The 18,358-nt window shown below is 35.5% G+C and overlaps 3 protein-coding genes across 4 annotated transcripts; 2 read left to right on the top strand and 1 right to left on the bottom strand.

Annotated features, from left to right (window-relative positions):
- Window positions 1–2,348: 2,348 nt before the first annotated feature.
- Window positions 2,349–5,410, top strand: LOC103848932 (phosphatidylinositol 4-phosphate 5-kinase 6). Its single transcript, XM_009125765.3, has 8 exons — window positions 2,349–3,410; window positions 3,483–3,650; window positions 3,741–3,906; window positions 3,987–4,103; window positions 4,201–4,394; window positions 4,493–4,626; window positions 4,705–4,759; window positions 4,867–5,410. Exons 1-8 carry the CDS (start codon window positions 2,392–2,394, stop codon window positions 5,153–5,155), a joined length of 2,142 nt encoding a protein of 713 aa, XP_009124013.1. The 5' UTR covers window positions 2,349–2,391; the 3' UTR covers window positions 5,156–5,410.
- A 658-nt stretch (window positions 5,411–6,068) lies between these two features.
- LOC103848922 (UPF0725 protein At3g25080) lies at window positions 6,069–12,927 on the top strand. Its single transcript, XM_033291458.1, has 6 exons — window positions 6,069–6,387; window positions 6,481–6,603; window positions 6,696–6,885; window positions 6,955–7,043; window positions 7,119–8,884; window positions 10,328–12,927. The coding sequence occupies exons 1-5, from the start codon at window positions 6,310–6,312 to the stop codon at window positions 7,449–7,451; spliced, it is 813 nt and encodes a 270-aa protein (XP_033147349.1). The 5' UTR covers window positions 6,069–6,309; the 3' UTR covers window positions 7,452–8,884; window positions 10,328–12,927.
- LOC103848909 (histone-lysine N-methyltransferase 2C) lies at window positions 12,742–16,706 on the bottom strand. 2 transcript variants are annotated; one of them, XM_009125742.3, is made up of 11 exons: window positions 16,402–16,706; window positions 16,002–16,317; window positions 15,643–15,811; window positions 15,519–15,568; window positions 15,352–15,444; window positions 15,179–15,267; window positions 14,957–15,035; window positions 14,734–14,816; window positions 14,514–14,592; window positions 13,267–14,357; window positions 12,742–13,155 (listed from the first exon to the last, which is right to left on the bottom strand). In XM_009125742.3, the coding sequence occupies exons 1-11, from the start codon at window positions 16,431–16,433 to the stop codon at window positions 13,134–13,136; spliced, it is 2,103 nt and encodes a 700-aa protein (XP_009123990.1). In that variant the 5' UTR covers window positions 16,434–16,706; the 3' UTR covers window positions 12,742–13,133. The 2 variants fall into 2 exon arrangements, with proteins under 2 accessions (XP_009123990.1, XP_009123984.1); XM_009125736.3 differs by having other exon boundaries at window positions 12,742–13,163; window positions 16,402–16,697.
- Between the last annotated feature and the right edge of the window lie 1,652 nt (window positions 16,707–18,358).

The following is an 18,358-nucleotide window of genomic DNA, read 5'->3' as shown; positions in this document are numbered from 1 at the left end:
CAAAGTTTCCATTACCACAAGATGACTCTCCTCTTCCATGGTTATAGTCTTTTGGTCGAGTCTGGCCTTTGCTCTTGGTAGGACAAGACGCCTTAAAGTGGCCATTTTCACCACAGTTCCAGCATCCTTTCTTGGATCTACACTTAGATCTAGTCCTTGGAGACTTGTTGTTTCTCTCTCGACCTTCAGACCTTCCTCTTGAGTCGCCTTTACCCTTAGAAAACAGACCTTCAGCTTGGCCTTTAATATTTTTCTTGTTAGATCCGAACTCAAGTTCCTTTGAGTAGATAGCAGCAATCACTTCATCTAACGTCAGTATGGATCTTCCAGTGCCATACTTTAAAGTATCTTTTAGCTGGTCAAAGGGGTTTGGCAGGGACATGAGGATCAAGATAGATTGGTCCTCATCAGAGGTTACAACATTTGTGTTCTCCAGATTTGTTATAATCTTAAGAAACTCATCAATGTTACCTTCTATGGACAGATTCTCAGACATCTTGAATCCATAGAGCTTCTGTTTGAGATAGATTTGGTTAGGAAGAGCTTTTGACATGTACAGCTTCTCAAGAGCACCTATCATAGCAGCAGCAGTCTGCGCTTTCTTGATCTTCCTGAGAACTCTATCTGTTATGCTTAAGACGATGGTGCTTCTCGCCTTTCTTTTCTTCTCGTCTAAAGCTTCCGCCTTTTCAGCACTTTCTTTAGCTTCTTCTTCTGTTTGTTTAGATCCAGGAGGTTGAACCTCCACAGCTTCGGTTTCCTTTAGAGCAACACTCAGACCCAAAATGTCCAGATGAGCCATGAGTTTCTCTTTCCACATCGTGTAGTCACCACGACCATCAAACTTCTCAACTTATATTCGAGCTGAAGACATAGTTCACCGTTGTAAGATCTTTACAGACCCGTGAACACTGAACCTATGCTCTGATACCACTCTGTTAAGTTTCTTTACCCTCAAGGCGTCGACTTTCCTTTAGGAGAATACTCAACAAACACAAGAACAGAGGACTGAGAACAGGGGAAACAGAGGAAACAGAGGATAATGGAGTTGTGAGAGAAGTAGAGGAGATAAAGAGAGTAAAAGAGGGAGCACACACAAGACTTTAACCAGTTCACTCCCGTTAACGAGGGTAGCTACGTCTGGCCGAGTCTTTAACTTGGAATCCACTAGATTCAGATAGTGTTTACAATAGAAGCTACAAGTGACCCGCCTTAATGCCCTTCACCAGCACGTAAGACTCGCTCTGTCAACTCCTAAGTCTAGAGAAAACTCACACAAAGCTTAGACCTTACAAGTTTTCTCTCTTTTCACTATCTTTGTATTATGTTTCTCTCTCACGTCCTCTCAATACAACAAGACCTTCTATTTATATGAAAAGTCTTGAACCTTGAGGCTTGACCTAACGCAAACGCTTCTTTCAAACTTGAACGCTTGCTTGCATCATCAAGTCACGCTTGCCACAACATTCCAAATGTGATTTTGAACTCTTGGAGACACAAAGGACAACGGTACGATCATGAAGAGGCGGGGTAGCCATTTCCCAAGAAGTGGTCCCAAAAGCATGTCTAACTTGAGTTTGATTTACACCACCCATAGTTAGAGCTGAAGTTAACGTTGAGCACTTTTGATCTTTGTTGTAGTAACTTGGTCATCACGGTATTCATCTTCACAAAACCAAACAACAAAACTGTAAAACCAAGTAAGCATTGTTTATTTTAGGTCAGACCGGTGAAGCATCATAGCAACTTAGTAAGGTCGATAAACCTCTCTCAAAACTCTTACTTTATGTCTGATTTCATTTTAGTTTTCCTTTTCAACGATTCTCTTATCTTTTGTTATCAACAACCTAAGCGTATATTAAAAGAGGGTGGGTACGGATTCATGAGGTCAAACATTTTGAACTAAAAGAAAACTACATATAACCGGGTGGGAACTTCTCATTACAACAAGTATTATTTATAGACAAAAAAAAAAGAAATAGGAAATGACGTAAGCATTAACAAGGGAACCACGTCGCTCATTGTGAGGCCCCTCCAGATGTCTGGTTAGGTAGTCGCTTTAGGAATCAAACGCGGAGCTCCAATAACAATATGGCCATTACCAAACTCTTCAACCTCTCTATCGAATCACCATCACCAATTCAACACACAACAACATTCTCGTCTTCAATCTTTCTGTTGATCATCATCATTTCTCCACGCCAATCAAAACGTCTCATCTCTCTCTCTATGTCCTCATCGCTGTTCTAAAGAAGACCAAGATCCTCCCATTGTCTTAACACAATCCTCCAAATGAGACTTAGCGATCTAGCAATGAAGGAACGAAGACGAAGAAGACATATCTGAAAACAAAACACAAAAAAAAAGAGACAAAACAAAACAAAATAAGAAATGTCGGTAGCACACGCAGACGACGCCGACGACTACAGCCGACCAACGGGAGAGACATACCACGCGGAGAAAGCCTTACCGAGCGGAGACTTCTACACAGGCCAATGGAGAGACAACCTCCCCCACGGGCACGGCAAATACCTCTGGACCGACGGGTGTATGTACGTCGGAGAATGGCACCGCGGCAAAACCATGGGGAAAGGCCGTTTCAGCTGGCCCAGCGGCGCCACCTACGAAGGCGACTTCAAGAACGGCTACATGGACGGCAAAGGCACTTACATCGACTCCTCCGGAGATTTATACCGAGGCTCGTGGGTGATGAACCTGCGGCACGGCCAAGGCACGAAGAGCTATGTCAACGGAGACTGCTACGACGGCGAGTGGAGGAGAGGGTTGCAAGACGGGCACGGGAGGTACCAGTGGAAGAACGAGAATCATTACATAGGGCAGTGGAAGAACGGGATGATGAACGGTAACGGGACGATGATATGGAGCAACGGGAACCGTTACGACGGTTCTTGGGAAGACTCTGCTCCTAAAGGGAATGGTACTTTCCGTTGGTCGGATGGGAGTTTTTACGTCGGAGTTTGGAGTAAAGATCCTAAAGAACAGAACGGGACTTATTACCCGTCGACGTCTACAGGGAACTTTGACTGGCAACCGCAACAAGTGTTCTACGTTGATTTGAGTGAGTGTGTGGTTTGTACTTGTCAGAGGATACCGGTTTTGCCGTCTCAGAAGATGCCGGTTTGGTACGGTTCTTCTTCTGAGCAGAGTAGTAGTGGGAACAGGACTAAGAGCAGTGAGAGGCCGAGGAGGAGGTCTGTCGATGGAAGAGTTAGTAATGCTGAAATGGAGTTGAGGAATAATGGTTCTGGTTATCTTCAGGTAGATGATACGGAGAGTAACAGATCACCGTTGGGGCCGTTGAGAATACAACCTGCTAAGAAACAAGGACAGACTATCTCCAAAGGACATAAGAATTATGATCTCATGCTTAACTTGCAGCTTGGGATTAGGTAAACTAAATACTTTTGTTTGTGTTTTGTTTTTTTTTTTTATGTTTGATAATTGTTGTTTCTTGTTGTAAGACATTCTGTTGGAAGACCAGCACCGGCAACATCGCTTGATTTGAAGGCTTCTGCGTTTGATCCAAAGGAAAAACTTTGGACGAAGTTTCCATCTGAGGGATCTAAATACACTCCTCCACACCAGTCTTGTGAGTTCAAATGGAAGGACTATTGTCCTGTGGTTTTCAGGTGAGAAACTCTTTTTTTTCTTTGGTTGATTTTTTTATCTCTTTTATGTGTGTTTTGGTTTTAAGAAAAACTTATGGAAATGTTGTGTAGGACTCTGCGGAAACTGTTTAATGTGGATGCAGCAGATTATATGTTATCGATTTGTGGCAATGATGCTCTTAGGGAGCTATCATCTCCAGGGAAAAGTGGAAGTTTCTTCTACTTGACCAATGATGACCGCTACATGATCAAGACCATGAAGAAGGCAGAAACAAAAGTAAGTACTAGTATACAATTTTTTTTTTAAATCTGTTTATCAAAATATTCACTCATTTGTATTTTTTTCATTTGAAACAGGTTCTTATAAGGATGCTTCCGGCTTACTACAACCATGTAAGGGCATGTGAAAACACTCTAGTTACGAAGTTCTTCGGTCTTCACTGCGTGAAACTGACTGGCACTGCACAGAAAAAGGTCAACAACCATTTTTTGTATTCATGTCTATGCATTAAATTGTTATTAGCATTTTCAGTTTTGGAAGCACTGACAGAAGAGTACTTGTGTCTTGCAGGTTCGGTTTGTAATCATGGGGAATCTATTCTGTACTGGCCACTCCATCCATAGACGGTTTGACCTGAAAGGATCATCTCATGGCCGTCTTACCACTAAACCAGAGTCTGAAATAGATCCAAATACAACACTTAAAGATCTTGATCTAAATTTCTTATTCCGGTTGCAAAAGAACTGGTTCCAAGAATTTTGCAGGTGACTGATTCACTACTTATAATACAACTCTTGTTATATATATATTATATCCTCTGATTTGAAAGTAAGGAGAGTTCGAAACATTTTTTTCTTAACAGGCAAGTGGACAAAGACTGTGAATTTCTTGAACAAGAGAGGATCATGGACTATAGTCTCTTGGTTGGTCTTCACTTTCGAGAATCTTCGTGCAATAACTCTGCCACTCCTACTTCCGGAGCTAGAACCCCGACCGGTAAAAATCTTGTCTTAACTTTCAAAGTATTCATCTTAAAGCTTGCTTGATCGAGGCCACTTCATCTTGTTTGAGCAGGAGACAATCGTCCCTCTCGAGGAGAAATGGACCGGTTTCTACTCGATGCCAGCAAGTAAAGAACCAAAAACTCAATGGTTATATACTCACAATAAATGTGGAAACTGCAATTGGAGTTTTGTAATACAAGTGTGCGTGTTCTTGAATGTTTTTCTTTTCCAGGTTAGCATCGATGCAACTAGGTATAAACATGCCTGCAAGAGTTGAAAGAACAGTGAGAAGAAGTGACGCTGAGAATCAGCTTGTTGGGGAACCAACTGGTGAATTTTACGACGTGATTCTCTACTTTGGTGTTATAGACATTCTACAAGACTACGATATAAGCAAGAAGCTTGAACATGCATATAAATCAATGCAGTATGATCCAACTTCGATCTCAGCTGTTGATCCAAAGCAATACTCTCGACGTTTCAGGGATTTCATCTTCAGGATCTTCGTTGAAGACACTTGAGAGAGTTTGAGACCAATCCATTCTAATTAACTTGCACACACCCAAGGACCAATGAACTTGAGGTTTACTTTTTGTTAGAAATTCTATTTTTCTATATAGAAATATCTGTAAATTTTAATATTCGTTATTTAACCAAGTATTGTGAAAATTAACTTTCTTCTTTGTATTGCGTTTCTTTAAACGTGAAAGAAAGGATGCGTATAGATGTTGAATTGTATTTCTTATTAACTTTTATCCCGTCCAAGTTTATTGTCATTTTAAAAAGAATTAATTAACCAATAAAGAACAGAACATGTTTCTAATTATTATATTTAAGGGCATCATTAGTGGTAAATTTGTTTCAAGAGTATCTACTTAATATAATAGTATTATTATCTAATATGATTATTTGTTAATTAATAAATATTCCTTGGAAAATAATTAAACTACTAAGCATTGGACACTTGTAGAATGGGTACCTTATGTTGCATTGGAAAATAATTAAACTACTAATAAGCATTATGTTGCAGAGAACATTTCTTTAGGAGCAATCGATTCTCATCTCTTTCTTCCTTTTTGACTTTTTGTTATTCTCTTTCTTTCTTTTACTATTTTTTGTGTATTTTATTGACGAGAAATGTAGAAAGATACCTTCACTGCAGTTGCTCTAACTAGACTAGTTTAGTTGACAAAAAAAAAGAAAAAACTAGACGTGTTTATTTCTGTTTATCAAATTCATATGTCAGAACAAGTTTAAAAAGTCGTTCACTTTCATTAAAATAAATAGATGTTTTAGAGAAGTTAAAATAAAAAAGATGTTTTAGAATTTTTTCTGTAAATTTCAACAAAATTAATTGATTTTTATTAAATTACTATTAATTAACAATTATTGAAAACTGAAAATTAAAAAATTAATACATTTTCTAGTGATTTAATATTTTTAATATATGTGAAAATACTAAAAAATCTATTTTTGTGGATCAGAATTAATATATATTAATTGTATAGAGGATATTATTTTTTTTTAAATAGGACTTGCTCTTCTTTTTTTGAATGAGCTTAACCAATGGATATATAATGGTTATATACAAAGACGTGAGTAACCTAAATCGCCCATCGCCTAAGATCGACAAACTGTAAACCGAAATAGCTTGAGGAGGGAGACGGTAATAAAGATGTTCATAAGCTATTACAATCTTGAAGCATTTGATCGCGAGTCGAGGGCCACTCAGAAACTAGTGGAGAAATACAGTGTAATTCTCTTTCATCCTCTTTATTTTTTTTAATAAGAGATTGAATATGGATTTTGTTCACTGTTTTTTTTGCATCTGCTCATGGGATATTAGATATTCGATCTGAAAGGCTCTAGGATTGAACTCTGTGTAAATAGATGTACTAAAGATCATCCTTGTCCTCGCTTAGTCCGCTTGTATGCTAAGATGGGCCTTCATCGTTACAATTTGTTGCAGGTCAAAAACTCTTGTTTGTTTCTATTTTTCTTGCTCTCTCTATTGTGCTAATGGTAATGCTAGATTTCAATTTATTTTTTCCCCTCTTTTAGGGCAGAGAGTTTAAGCTCAAAGGCGTACAGAAATACATTAAGACACTAGGTTCTCCTGCTGCCACTTATTACATCACTGTGTATGCAATTGACCAAGCTGGTGGCTCTTCGCGTCAGACTTTTCAGATTCAAGTATCTGAAGAGACTTGTGGCAAATTTATGCTGACGTGCGATATTGCAAGAATTCGAGGTAAAAGATATGTAAGTACAACCTTGTAGAAATAAAAAGAAATGCTGATTTAATCTTTTTTTTATATAGGGGAATCTAAAAGTGACAAAGAAACGATGCTTTTGGACATTCGCTTGCCTGAGTGGCCGCCAGAGAATCCTTTTGAAAGATATTGCCTGGTAACCACACAATTTGGAAGCATCGTATGATATCAATAGAGTAGTAAAGTAAGTAAATGTTTTGCTTTTGGTTAGGCAAAAGAAGAGCTGAAATCCAATGACTGGATTTGTCTATATTTGGAGCTTACTCTTGCCACAACTGAAGATAGGTATGGTGACTCCAAATTCAAATTGGACATTGTGAACGTGGCTACAGATTTGGTGCCTCCCGGACTCAATGCCAAAAATGCAACCTTCTACATAAGGTACAATGACTTATCCAAGACTGCGCTTGGTGAAGTTTCTGATCACATTGCTATAGTTAGTAGAAGGTTCGATGAGGATACTGGATGCTTCGTTCTCGTGGGTCAGAGTCATCAGAGTTCAAAAGTTTTACCAGAAAACCTTCCGATAATTATCAGGTTGTGAATAGGGCTGGGCAAATAAACCGAACCCGATTCAATAAAAAAAGATCTAGAACCTAGAAAATAATTAATCAACAAAAATCTATACTATTATTCAAAAAGTGAAACAACAAAAAAGACCAACAGCCCAGCGCCCCCAACCGATCCTGCCCCCAGAATGCGCGATGATCCGCTCGGATGCAGCCTGGCAAACAGAAACTATGATGGCCGGACTCGGCTGGACGATCAATTCTCTATACAGAACAAGCTCCTTCTCTGTCCCAGAACATGCCGTACGCTCCCCGCTCACTGCAGAAGGTTTGGCGCTTCGGGAGGCAGTCATGATGTGCAAAAGATTGAAGATCCCAAAAATTTGCTGCGAATCGGATTCGATGCAACTTATACAGGCGGTGAATTCAACCTCCACACACTCGGAACTTTACAGTATTGTGGCCGACATCCACTCCTGTTTATCCTCTTTTGAGTTTTGTATTTTTCGTTGGATCCCACGTTTGGGAAATCTTGTTGCTGATAACCTTGCAAAATCAGCTTTAGCTGATGCAGTTGTAGTAATGGCTCTCACCTAACTTTGACGGGCTATTTAATATAAGTGGTGTTTCAAAAAAAAAAGATAATTTTACTTATTTTCATGTTTGATTAGTTTTTATCTGAGTCATTTATTAATTTATTAATTAAATAAGTGATTTTGTTGATTTGTTAATTTAAATAAGTGATTTTGTTGATTTATTGATTTAAATAAGTGATTTTGTTGATAAATTTAAATAAGTGATTTCGCTGATTTTTTATGTTTTACATAATCCTAGATAATTTTACTTATTTGTCATATTTATTAATTTTTAGCTGAGTCATTAATTAATTAATTTAAATTTAAGAAATATTTTAAATTTAGATTTTAGTTATATTTAGTTATTTTCATGTTTGATTAGTTTTCATCTGAGTCATTAATTTATTAATTTAAATAAGTGGTTTTGTTGATTTATTAATTTTAATAAGTGATTTTGCTGATTAATTTAAATAAGTAATTTCGCTAATTTGTCATCTTTTACATAATCTTAGATAATTTTACTTATTTGTCATATTTTATTAGTTTTTAGTTGAGTCATTAATTTATTAAGTTAAATTAAATAAATATTTTAAATTTAATTAGAATTATAATTAATCTGAATTTGACGAGTTAGGACCAATTATTATTTGTCATATGTGATCTAAGAGATTTTAATTAGTGAAAATTATATCATATGTAAATAATAAATACTAAATGCACATCATTTAATTATCACCCTTTAGTTTTTGTCAAAGAAAAAACATATGGATAATGAATTGAATGTCACATAGTATTGATTTGAACTATAAGGTTTTATAGTTTTCAGACAAATAATATCAATAAACTAAGTTCCAATCGTAGGTCTCATGTTAGGTTAATTTCATATGTTATAAGTATAACATCCCTTATATATTAAAAGAGAAGCATTGTAATAAATGCATTCACACTATAATAGACACGTGGCAGCCTCACAATGATTTGATAATAAATATGTTAACGCGTTCACACTATATTCATAAATGTGTTCACACTATGTACTTTGTATTTTTTTTTAATATAAAACTCACATACATAGTTCCAATAAAACTCTGAATTTTTGGTTCAAATAAAAATAAATAACGAATCAAAAGCCAAACTATATATATATTATTTTATTGTTTATGGATAAAGTTGAGCAAAATATTCATAAATTTTGATTCGATTCGTATCCGTTTTGATTTAAACCAAAAAATCTGGATATCCGTAACTCTACGAAACAAATCAAATACTAAAATACAATATACAAAAAAGAAACAAATCACAAATACCATTTAGGAACATATATCTAATTCGATCTGTTATATGGATTTATATACATATATGTAAAGAATTATATATATATATATGTTATATATATTATACTTTATATCAGTTTTACAATATTTTTATGAATTAAATTTATTATATTAGGTACTATAATTTAAAAAAGTTAAATAAAGTTTTATTTATGTAATAAAATGTTATTATTAAAATTATCAATTATTTTTAAAATTTTATTTTATTTTATTTACGGATCAAATCAGATATTCTTTAAAATTCCAAAACATTTCGGATATCCGAGTCACCGAATATCTAGATGGCTAAAGATCGAATCGACACGAATGCTTCCAAATACCCAGATATTTGATCTGTGCTCACCCATATTTACAGATACAATTTTATTTTCTTTATATGAAAAAATGACTAATGGCAAAGCCTTTTTTATTTTAAATTAATTTAGTTCTACTTTTCATTTATTATTTTGAAAAAAAAAGTCATTTAATATTAATTAACAATATCTGTATATATTTGTCAACTATTTGTATATATTTTTTACATACACATACATGTGCACCTTGATTTTTAGCACATTGTAACTAAGTACTCACCATAACTAAAGTATCTAATTTTTTTGAAAGTTGAAATATTTTTTTTTTAATGTTTGTTTCACTACCGCAAAATTGTAGTAAAATGATTTGTCTTAATAGTTTTTTTTTCTTAAAGTATTATCTGTTTAAAAACTATAATATGAAATTATTGGTTCGACATGACGACTATCTAAAATTCATAACATGAAAACAAACAAATAATATTATTTTATTGTTTTTACCGGAAAAAACCAAAAAAATCAAACATTTTAACCGAATAAACGAAAATGAATATTAATTTAAAATAATAGTTATATTTTAAAAGATTAAAAACCAAAAAAAAAAACTTAAAACCGAACCAATATCTAGATTAAACAGATTTAATGTCTTTTTATTAAAAATAACAAAACTAATAATCACATCCCGCGCAAGGCGCGGGTTATTACCTAGTGTATTGTATTTGCTAATATATAAATCAATAATTAAATAAGAGTACGAGTTAGAACATGATTTTAAAGTCATTAATGAATGAATATCTTTCCATGTATGCATAGCATAATCAGGTGGCTCTTCTTCTTAATCAACATCAACAATATCACATTCTTCTTCCTCAATAATTTGGGTTGAATTGAACAATTGATTCAATGCTTTTTAATTAAGCCTAAAACCAATGCATTGTGCACAAACAATGTCAATCGTTTTATTGCAGTTACAATATAACTCATAGTGAAAATAGCTTACTAGTTTATGCATGTGGAGTCGACGTTTTTCACGTTGCCGTATGAAAAAAACTTTACCCCTCGGATCACTCTAAAATCAACAATCATCACGGCATGTTCATCGTGATATGCAGCGCCTGGTTTCAGACCATAGTATATATGCATTTTTTCATCACTTTCACTTTATAATACTCACTCATCCATCAAACAACAGTAACGTTGCACCAACCGGATACCCCATCTTCAAACGCTTCAAAGCTGACTCTAGAGTATCATAGTAAAAGACGTCTGTTGAATCTCTTGTTTTCAACTTTTTCTTTCAGCTAGCCATGTAACTTGGCATACATCAGACCCCAAAGCAAGCCACTAGGAAAGCAACAATGCTTGTTGTTTCCAGCTTCACAATATTCTTTATATTCGTCTGTACTAACGTTCCGACACAGAAACATTAGAGAAAGATGCATGTACTCCTTATCTAACTCATTCAACACTCTAGAGCAACTATCAGGTCACAATCAACGCAAGCCCAACAAAGTAAATGCATTCTTTGGTGCCTAATCTGGCCTCCTAGTGCTAGTGCAGGTTCCAGTCTTAGTCTATGTTCTCCATCAATTAATAATGCGTCTGGTGGACGTAGAGTAAACCATCTCAGAAATTTGAACCCTTTGGAATCAACCAGACAATATGATCGACATTTACCAAATCACCTTGTTATATAATCAGTTAATTTCGGTTTACCAATTTGGGTTAGATTATTCCGGTTTAGTCCTTTCATTTATGCATTTTTATGTTTAGCAAACAATTATTATGTAATCAGCTGGGTTATCTTAATCCGGTTTAATGCTTTCATTTATGCATTTTTGGTTAGCAAACAATCCCATATATACATTATTTAGAAAGTGATTTGACACATGTCATTTCTACAATCATTTTTCCTTAAAAATGTGATATCACATATTAAAATTGGTGACATAGCTTATGACTAAATGTGACATGGACAATGTTGATTTATATTAGAATAACTCATTCATCATTATTAAAAAAAAATTATTCAAATATGATACTAAAAATATAATAATAGAATTATAACACTATTTTATAAATTTTGAAATATTATTTAATTATATTTTTATAATTATAAATTTTATTACTAAAAAATATTTTCAAAATTTTCTATTAGTTTCTAGAAGTTATAAATTTTAATCATAATACCATTTGTTTCCTTTTTATATCTACAAATTTAGAAATACCGTTTATTTTTAATTTTTGTTGATTATAAAAAATTTATATACATTTTTTCTTAATTATAAAACTGATTTAATATATTTTTAATAAAACTAATAGATAAAATCTATCTAAGACTATAACTTTACGTATATACATATTTATTCTTAAATATAATTTAAAATAAATAAAATTATTTATTTTTATTAATTTTATATTTAATTAAATAAAATTATATTAGAATATTGGTAAGAAAATAACAAAATCCACAATATTAACAAAATTTTACTTTTGAATATAATTTAAATAAATTTTACTGATGCACATTCTGCAAGAAAACACCTTTATGCAATCGGTTAACTAATTTATATGTAAGGTTTTGTTTATTCTCACCATCATCATAACCTTCATTAATCATCACCTCCGGATAAGACGAGCAGAAACAATCTGCTTTTTCCTGCAGTTCTTTTGTGATGCGATACAAGAGAGAATAACAAATGACACCAGGAACTCAGACATGATTAAAGGAGATGAAACAAGTAGTGATCCGTTCTTGCTTAAAAGAGTGTTTACCCGCGAAGCATACCCACATGAAACTCTAGAAAGCAGGTTTTAAGATTCATGCTGCTTATGGTTTTGAACTTTGATCTATAGCATCACTGAATGGCATGAAAATCTAGGGTTGTGAGAAATAAGAAGCATGTGTTGTTGCTTGCTAATCAAGCAAATCGTGTGTGGGGCCGTGGAGGATTAACAGCTACGTGTGCTCTGACCACGGTTTCAAGAATTGTGAAGAAGAGGGCTTGATTGTCAAAAGAGACGTGTGGAGGTGAGACTGTGTTAGTTACTACTGATGGGAATCTGCAACCGCCCTGATTATTTTCACTTTGATAATTGGTGATACTATATTTAGCAACAGAGTACAAAAGTGGATTCTTACATGCTTGAACTAAGAAAGAAAAAATGGTTACACGAGTTTGCAAAAAAGCAGTATTATGAACCTAGTGCAAATGAGTTACAAGTAACGACAACTCGAGCCTTAACAAGATCTACCTTCAGTATCACAAGTTATATCTACAAAGTTTGGCGTTACTCTCATAATTACCACCAAAACTAGTTTAAAACTCGTGAAATGCCTGAACACAAATATTCTCATGTCGCACATAGAAAGTTAGTGACTAAAACGCTGCTTGATGTCTAATCAACTCCTCGACCTCTTTTGCTTCTGCGGTATGAAGCGGACATTGTGCTTCCCAAGTTCAAATGTCTTCATGCTTCCATCATCTAGAGAAACCGACAATGTGGACGTGTCTCTAATAACGTCTGTTACTGTTCCTTTATTCCTTCAGACAGGAAATGTATTATTAGTTTTAGACGTTTGATTTGGATACAAAAAAAGCAACACAAAACACAAGCGCTTAAAAAGTCAAAGTAGATCAAACTTACCATGAGTTCTGAGATCCTTGGACTTCGACTCTCTTTCCTATTGAATCTTTACCCAACTTTTTCAAAATCCAGTTAGCATCCATCATCTCATCGCTCCTGGGACTATCTTGACGAGAATCACCGTCTTCCTCCAAAGAAGCCTTGTCCACTAAACTTGAAGGTCTCTTTCTCTTCGATCTCTGACCCTTTCCAGAACTCAGCTTTTCATCCTCAGATTGCGTTGTAGCCAAAGATGTCTGATCTCCCGAATCAGGTTTCCTGAGTTTAAATTTCAGCAGAGGTCTAGCTTCTTTCTGTAAAGATGGTGAGATGGATGTTTTGTCATCAACATGACTACCTGCGCTTGTTGATGCAGGGAACTGTGTGATCGACCCAAAAGTACCTTTACTTCCTTCAGATTTAGTTTTCCCAAATCTTCCAGATATCTTCAAGGTTCGTACCTCACCAGAAGACTGATCTCTGTCCCTCGAATGAGAAACAACATTGGACTTGGAAGAATCGCTGACATTTATTTTCCTCGCGCCAAGATTAATGACCAACTTCTTTGCCTTCAATGATGTCTCTTCGCTATCAGAATCCTGAGGCTTGTTGCTACACTTTATTCTCACTATCCTTGATGGCTTTTCTTCATCGGTCACCATAACGTCATCAACCCTCTTGTGTTTCACAATCCTAGGTTCATGCGTTGAGCAAATTCCAGCCACAGAAGAACGAACATCAGATCGTTCATTCATCTGAATCCCAAAACTATCAGTTTTAGCACCACTTAGCCTGCTTCTCTGAGATTCCATCCCGTGATGCACATCAGAATCCTGTTGGAGCTCTGACTTAGTATGGTGACCTTTTTTACTAACATGTTTTCTGTACTCCTTGCTTTTCTTTGGGGATTTATCCACCAGTCCTTTGATAGAAAGCTTCACTGAACGCCCAGACACAGGACCGTTTTCTTCATCATCTGAAAACGGAGAGATCGAAAATATTTCTTCATCTGTTGGCAAACCAGCAGCAGCCCTTAAACTAGCAACTAACTCTGCGTCCACCATATCTTTCTTCTTCCAAAGTTCTTGAACAGCATCCTGAAGATCCTTCACCTGAGAACAAAGGCAGAATAAGAAAACAAAGAGACCTTATCTGATTAATTAACAAACTAGCAAATTGCACTATTTCCTTCCCTTCCCATTCCAAACAAGAAGAGTGGCCTGAGTGACTAAGTAGCGAGGAGGATTCTAAAACAGGAACATGCATACCTGATAACCCTCCCCACGGCATGTGGCACATTTATATTGTAGGTTCCCATCAGCTTGAAACTGGAGATATTTCTCATCACTGCATGACAGTTTTCAAAAGAAAACAATTCAAGATTTAATATAACTGAAATACATTTTGCTATGCATATTTAAAGTTCTCAAAACAAGTACACAGATGCAACCGCAATAACTTTATCTACAGAATATAATAATGAAGAACCTTATTCCGTCGCAATGGCAATGCACCCAACGCTGACAAAGATCGCAGCATACCATTGGCGTTGATTCTGAATCCCTATACACCTATACAAGATAAGCAACCTGGTTAACGCAACACTAAAGAGGTACAAATGTAGCAGAAGCTGCATGCTTTGGCCAAGGGCATGACGCACTAAATAATAAAGGTCATAGTAGTGCTACGACGCATTTTGCTTTAAAAATACCTTCAAGCATAGAGGGCAATAATTTCCTTTCACAAACAATCTGCCACAAGCATCACAGCAAGTATATGATAAAAACCACCTGTTACATAAAAAAAATAAAAAAGAGAGAGAATAAATGGTCAATGAAAATTTTAAAGCTAAATCCTTCTGAACTTCCTTAACTCGCCTTGTTCTGGTCACTTCTATAACTAACCTATCCTACAAGGGACTAATAATGTATACCTGACACTAAGGCCGTTTCCAGGGACGGTAGAATCACAGCTGTGGCATCTTGTATGCTTCGGGCACAAATACGGCCCAGAACTTACATTCTGTACGGTCCAGAAAACATACATCAGCCAATTTACTTTTAAGCTCATAGATAATATGGCATGAACAAGCTATATGTAAGCTACCTTGTGTGGAGGATGCTGGCAATAGCAATGGTAAGCAGCATCACACCTTTTGCAGAACACAAACTTGTTCGGATCTCCTGTTCTACGACAAACCTAAGGAACATGACAACTCTGTGAAGTTAGTCAAACATTCCGAGATATTGGCAGAGCATAGAAAAAAAAATTACCTCACAAACACGGCACGAGGGACAACTCCATGAACTCCAATGAAACAAATCTGCAAACTTACAGCCAATTAGACTTCAAAAGCTTTATCAAGCCGCCAGAGAAAGTAGGATAACAACAACGCACCTCTATGTTGAGCCCAAGACTTTACACAATTCTTGTGGTACTTCTTCCCACAGGTTTTACAAGAAAGCATCCTCCTCGCTCTCTCGCTTCCATGACTTTCCCCCAAAAAGCACATTCTACACATCACATTCACGCCACACTGAGCTAACTCCTCCTCGTTTGAGGAAAGCTGTACAAACAAACAAACAAACAAACAAACAAAATCAATTCTCCGTATCATCATCATCTTCACAACAAACACTAGTCAATGCAATTGGTAACGATCATCCTCACAACAAACGATGATCGTTATCATCATCATCATCCTCCTCCTCACAACAAACACTAGTCAATGCTGCAATAGGTAACGAAAGGCTCACCTCATTGACACCAGATTCGAACCTCCGAGCGTAATCCTCGGCAGCCTCAACCGTAACAGCGGCTTGCCTCTGTAGAGAAACGCGCTTCCTCTGCGCCGAAGCCTCCTCCTCCGCCGCGGCTTCGTCAACGGCGCCATCTCCAATCGAATCCTTACGAACCTTCGGAGCCCTAACCTGAACCGTAACAACCTTAGAAGAGCCCCAAGGATCGATCAGAGAATCCTCCACTCGGCGAACGCCTCTCAGAAAGTCCTCTTTCGAATCGGCGCCGCGGAGATCGCGAGGGAACCCTAGGGAGCAGGAGCAGATCCGACGGCTGCGATGAAGGACGAGATTAATATCGATCGAGAGCAAAGGAGATAGAGAGAGAGATAGTGAGAGCGTTAGAGAGATAACATACCAAGTGATTGGGCAAGCTACGTGAAAGGCCATTTATCCCCCACACACACGCACCCGAACAATTATTCCTCCCCCAAGATTTTGATTTTTAGAGATCGCTTCTCTCTTTTTTTTTTTAATTATTTATTTCTTATAAAAAAAGAAATTAATACTATTAACTTAGGATCGATAATAAATATAATTATTAATCAGTTAATTAGTAGTTTTGTGTAGTGAGGAGAGGGTAGAGAAGGGAAGATCGTCTCTTTTGTGAGTTCTGAGATTGTTTTGGACTCTTTGGAGGCAGAGAGGATGATTAGATGTGATGCCTTACAGCTTAATCAAACGGTGTTTTAATGATACAGGCCATAAGATTTTTTCTCCAATCATAAGCCTCCACGTCAGCTCGTAAATCTGTTTCTCCTCCACGACAATTTTGGAAACTTTTAATTAAAAACAAAAAAAAATTACCCTAGATAGAGCCCAATAATCTTGGGGGAAGATGTGAATGTTATGGAGATGATGAATGTTGAAGAACACATCTATGGGCTTGTCATCTCTTTCGAACCAGGCTTTTAGCCTCCTTTCTGTTGGGCTTGTTTATTGAGAGAGAGAGTAGTTTCGTGGTTCTCTGCTTCATCTCTGTTCTAACTTCTAAAAGAACATATCTCTTAACTGAAATTATTATCTACAGTTTTTAGTTTTTATAAGATTTTAACTAAAAAAAATTAAGAATCATCTCTTAAATAAGAGATACAAGAATCATCGTAAAAAAAAAAAAAAATTTGCTAAAAAATGTAAAAAAAAATCAAATCATGAATTAAAAACCTCGATTAAGACAAGTAATCATGTTCTAAGTACATGTGTGTTTTTGCTTTCAAAGTTGAATGGCTAGAGTTTAGCTAAGTTTGATTGTCGGTTCGTTATTTAGCTCAGTAAAATGTATTGATCTAGTTTCTTGGATGCACATGCGTACTACGTTAAGGAGCCGTCTCAAAATGCTACTTCCACGAATCAATGCGACAGATCATTATCTGCTTAATATACAAGTTATTTTGTATGGAACTATTGGTGTTTCGAGTTGTATTCTGAAAAATCATGCCTCAACCTGTCAACCAACACTTCTCTTGCATAACACATTAACACTTAGGACAGAAGTGTTTTTTGGATCTACTAATTTGAGCCTTCTAATACTAAAGTTTGGGACTTTTTAAGAAACAAAGCATCTTCGAACTACTACTTTATTTTCTTTGATTGGAAATAGGCGAATCAAATATCTATTTTTAAGTTTTTGTCACAAAAATAGTTTTCAATAAGGAAAATGACTAAAATAGTACTTTTTATTTGAAAATTTTAATTTTAATTTTTTTTAATCTGAAATTATATCCTCAAAATTACATCAATTAAATTTAAACCATAAATCTAGATTAGTTAACCTTTATGGTATGAATGTATTTTTACTCTTTAATAAAATTTATTTTAGTCATTTTTTATTGATAATTATTTTTATGACAAAAACTTAAAAAGAACTATCCTATAAAATTTCTCTTCAAAATTTACTAAAATAATATTTTATATAACCTACTATCATCTGTTTTTTTTAATTGTTTTAGGTTTATATTCCCAAGCAAAGCACATGCATGCATAATAATAATATCTAGTTGTTGTTTTTCACTAAATTATAGAACTGTATCTATTGAGTGATTGCCTTTAGTATTCGTAAAACTGTATGGTTATTAAAGAAAGAAAAGATTAAACCATTTCGAATCCAATAACTGCATCATGAAGCAAACAAAGGCCGCACATGGATATGAGGAAATGCATAGATAGATAGAGTGGATATCAGATCATATCATCAGCAACAGATGAAGAATGGGGGAGGGACCCCACTCAAACTTAATTTGGTGACGTATATCACATGCGTTCGCTGACTATTAACATAACCTATTGCACATGCACTCTGATTTTCTTGCCCCTTA

The sequence above is a fragment of the Brassica rapa genome, chromosome A01 (genome assembly GCF_000309985.2).
Source record: "Brassica rapa cultivar Chiifu-401-42 chromosome A01, CAAS_Brap_v3.01, whole genome shotgun sequence".
NCBI classification, from domain to species: domain Eukaryota; kingdom Viridiplantae; phylum Streptophyta; class Magnoliopsida; order Brassicales; family Brassicaceae; genus Brassica; species Brassica rapa.
This window is presented reverse-complemented; position numbering and strand designations above follow the sequence as displayed.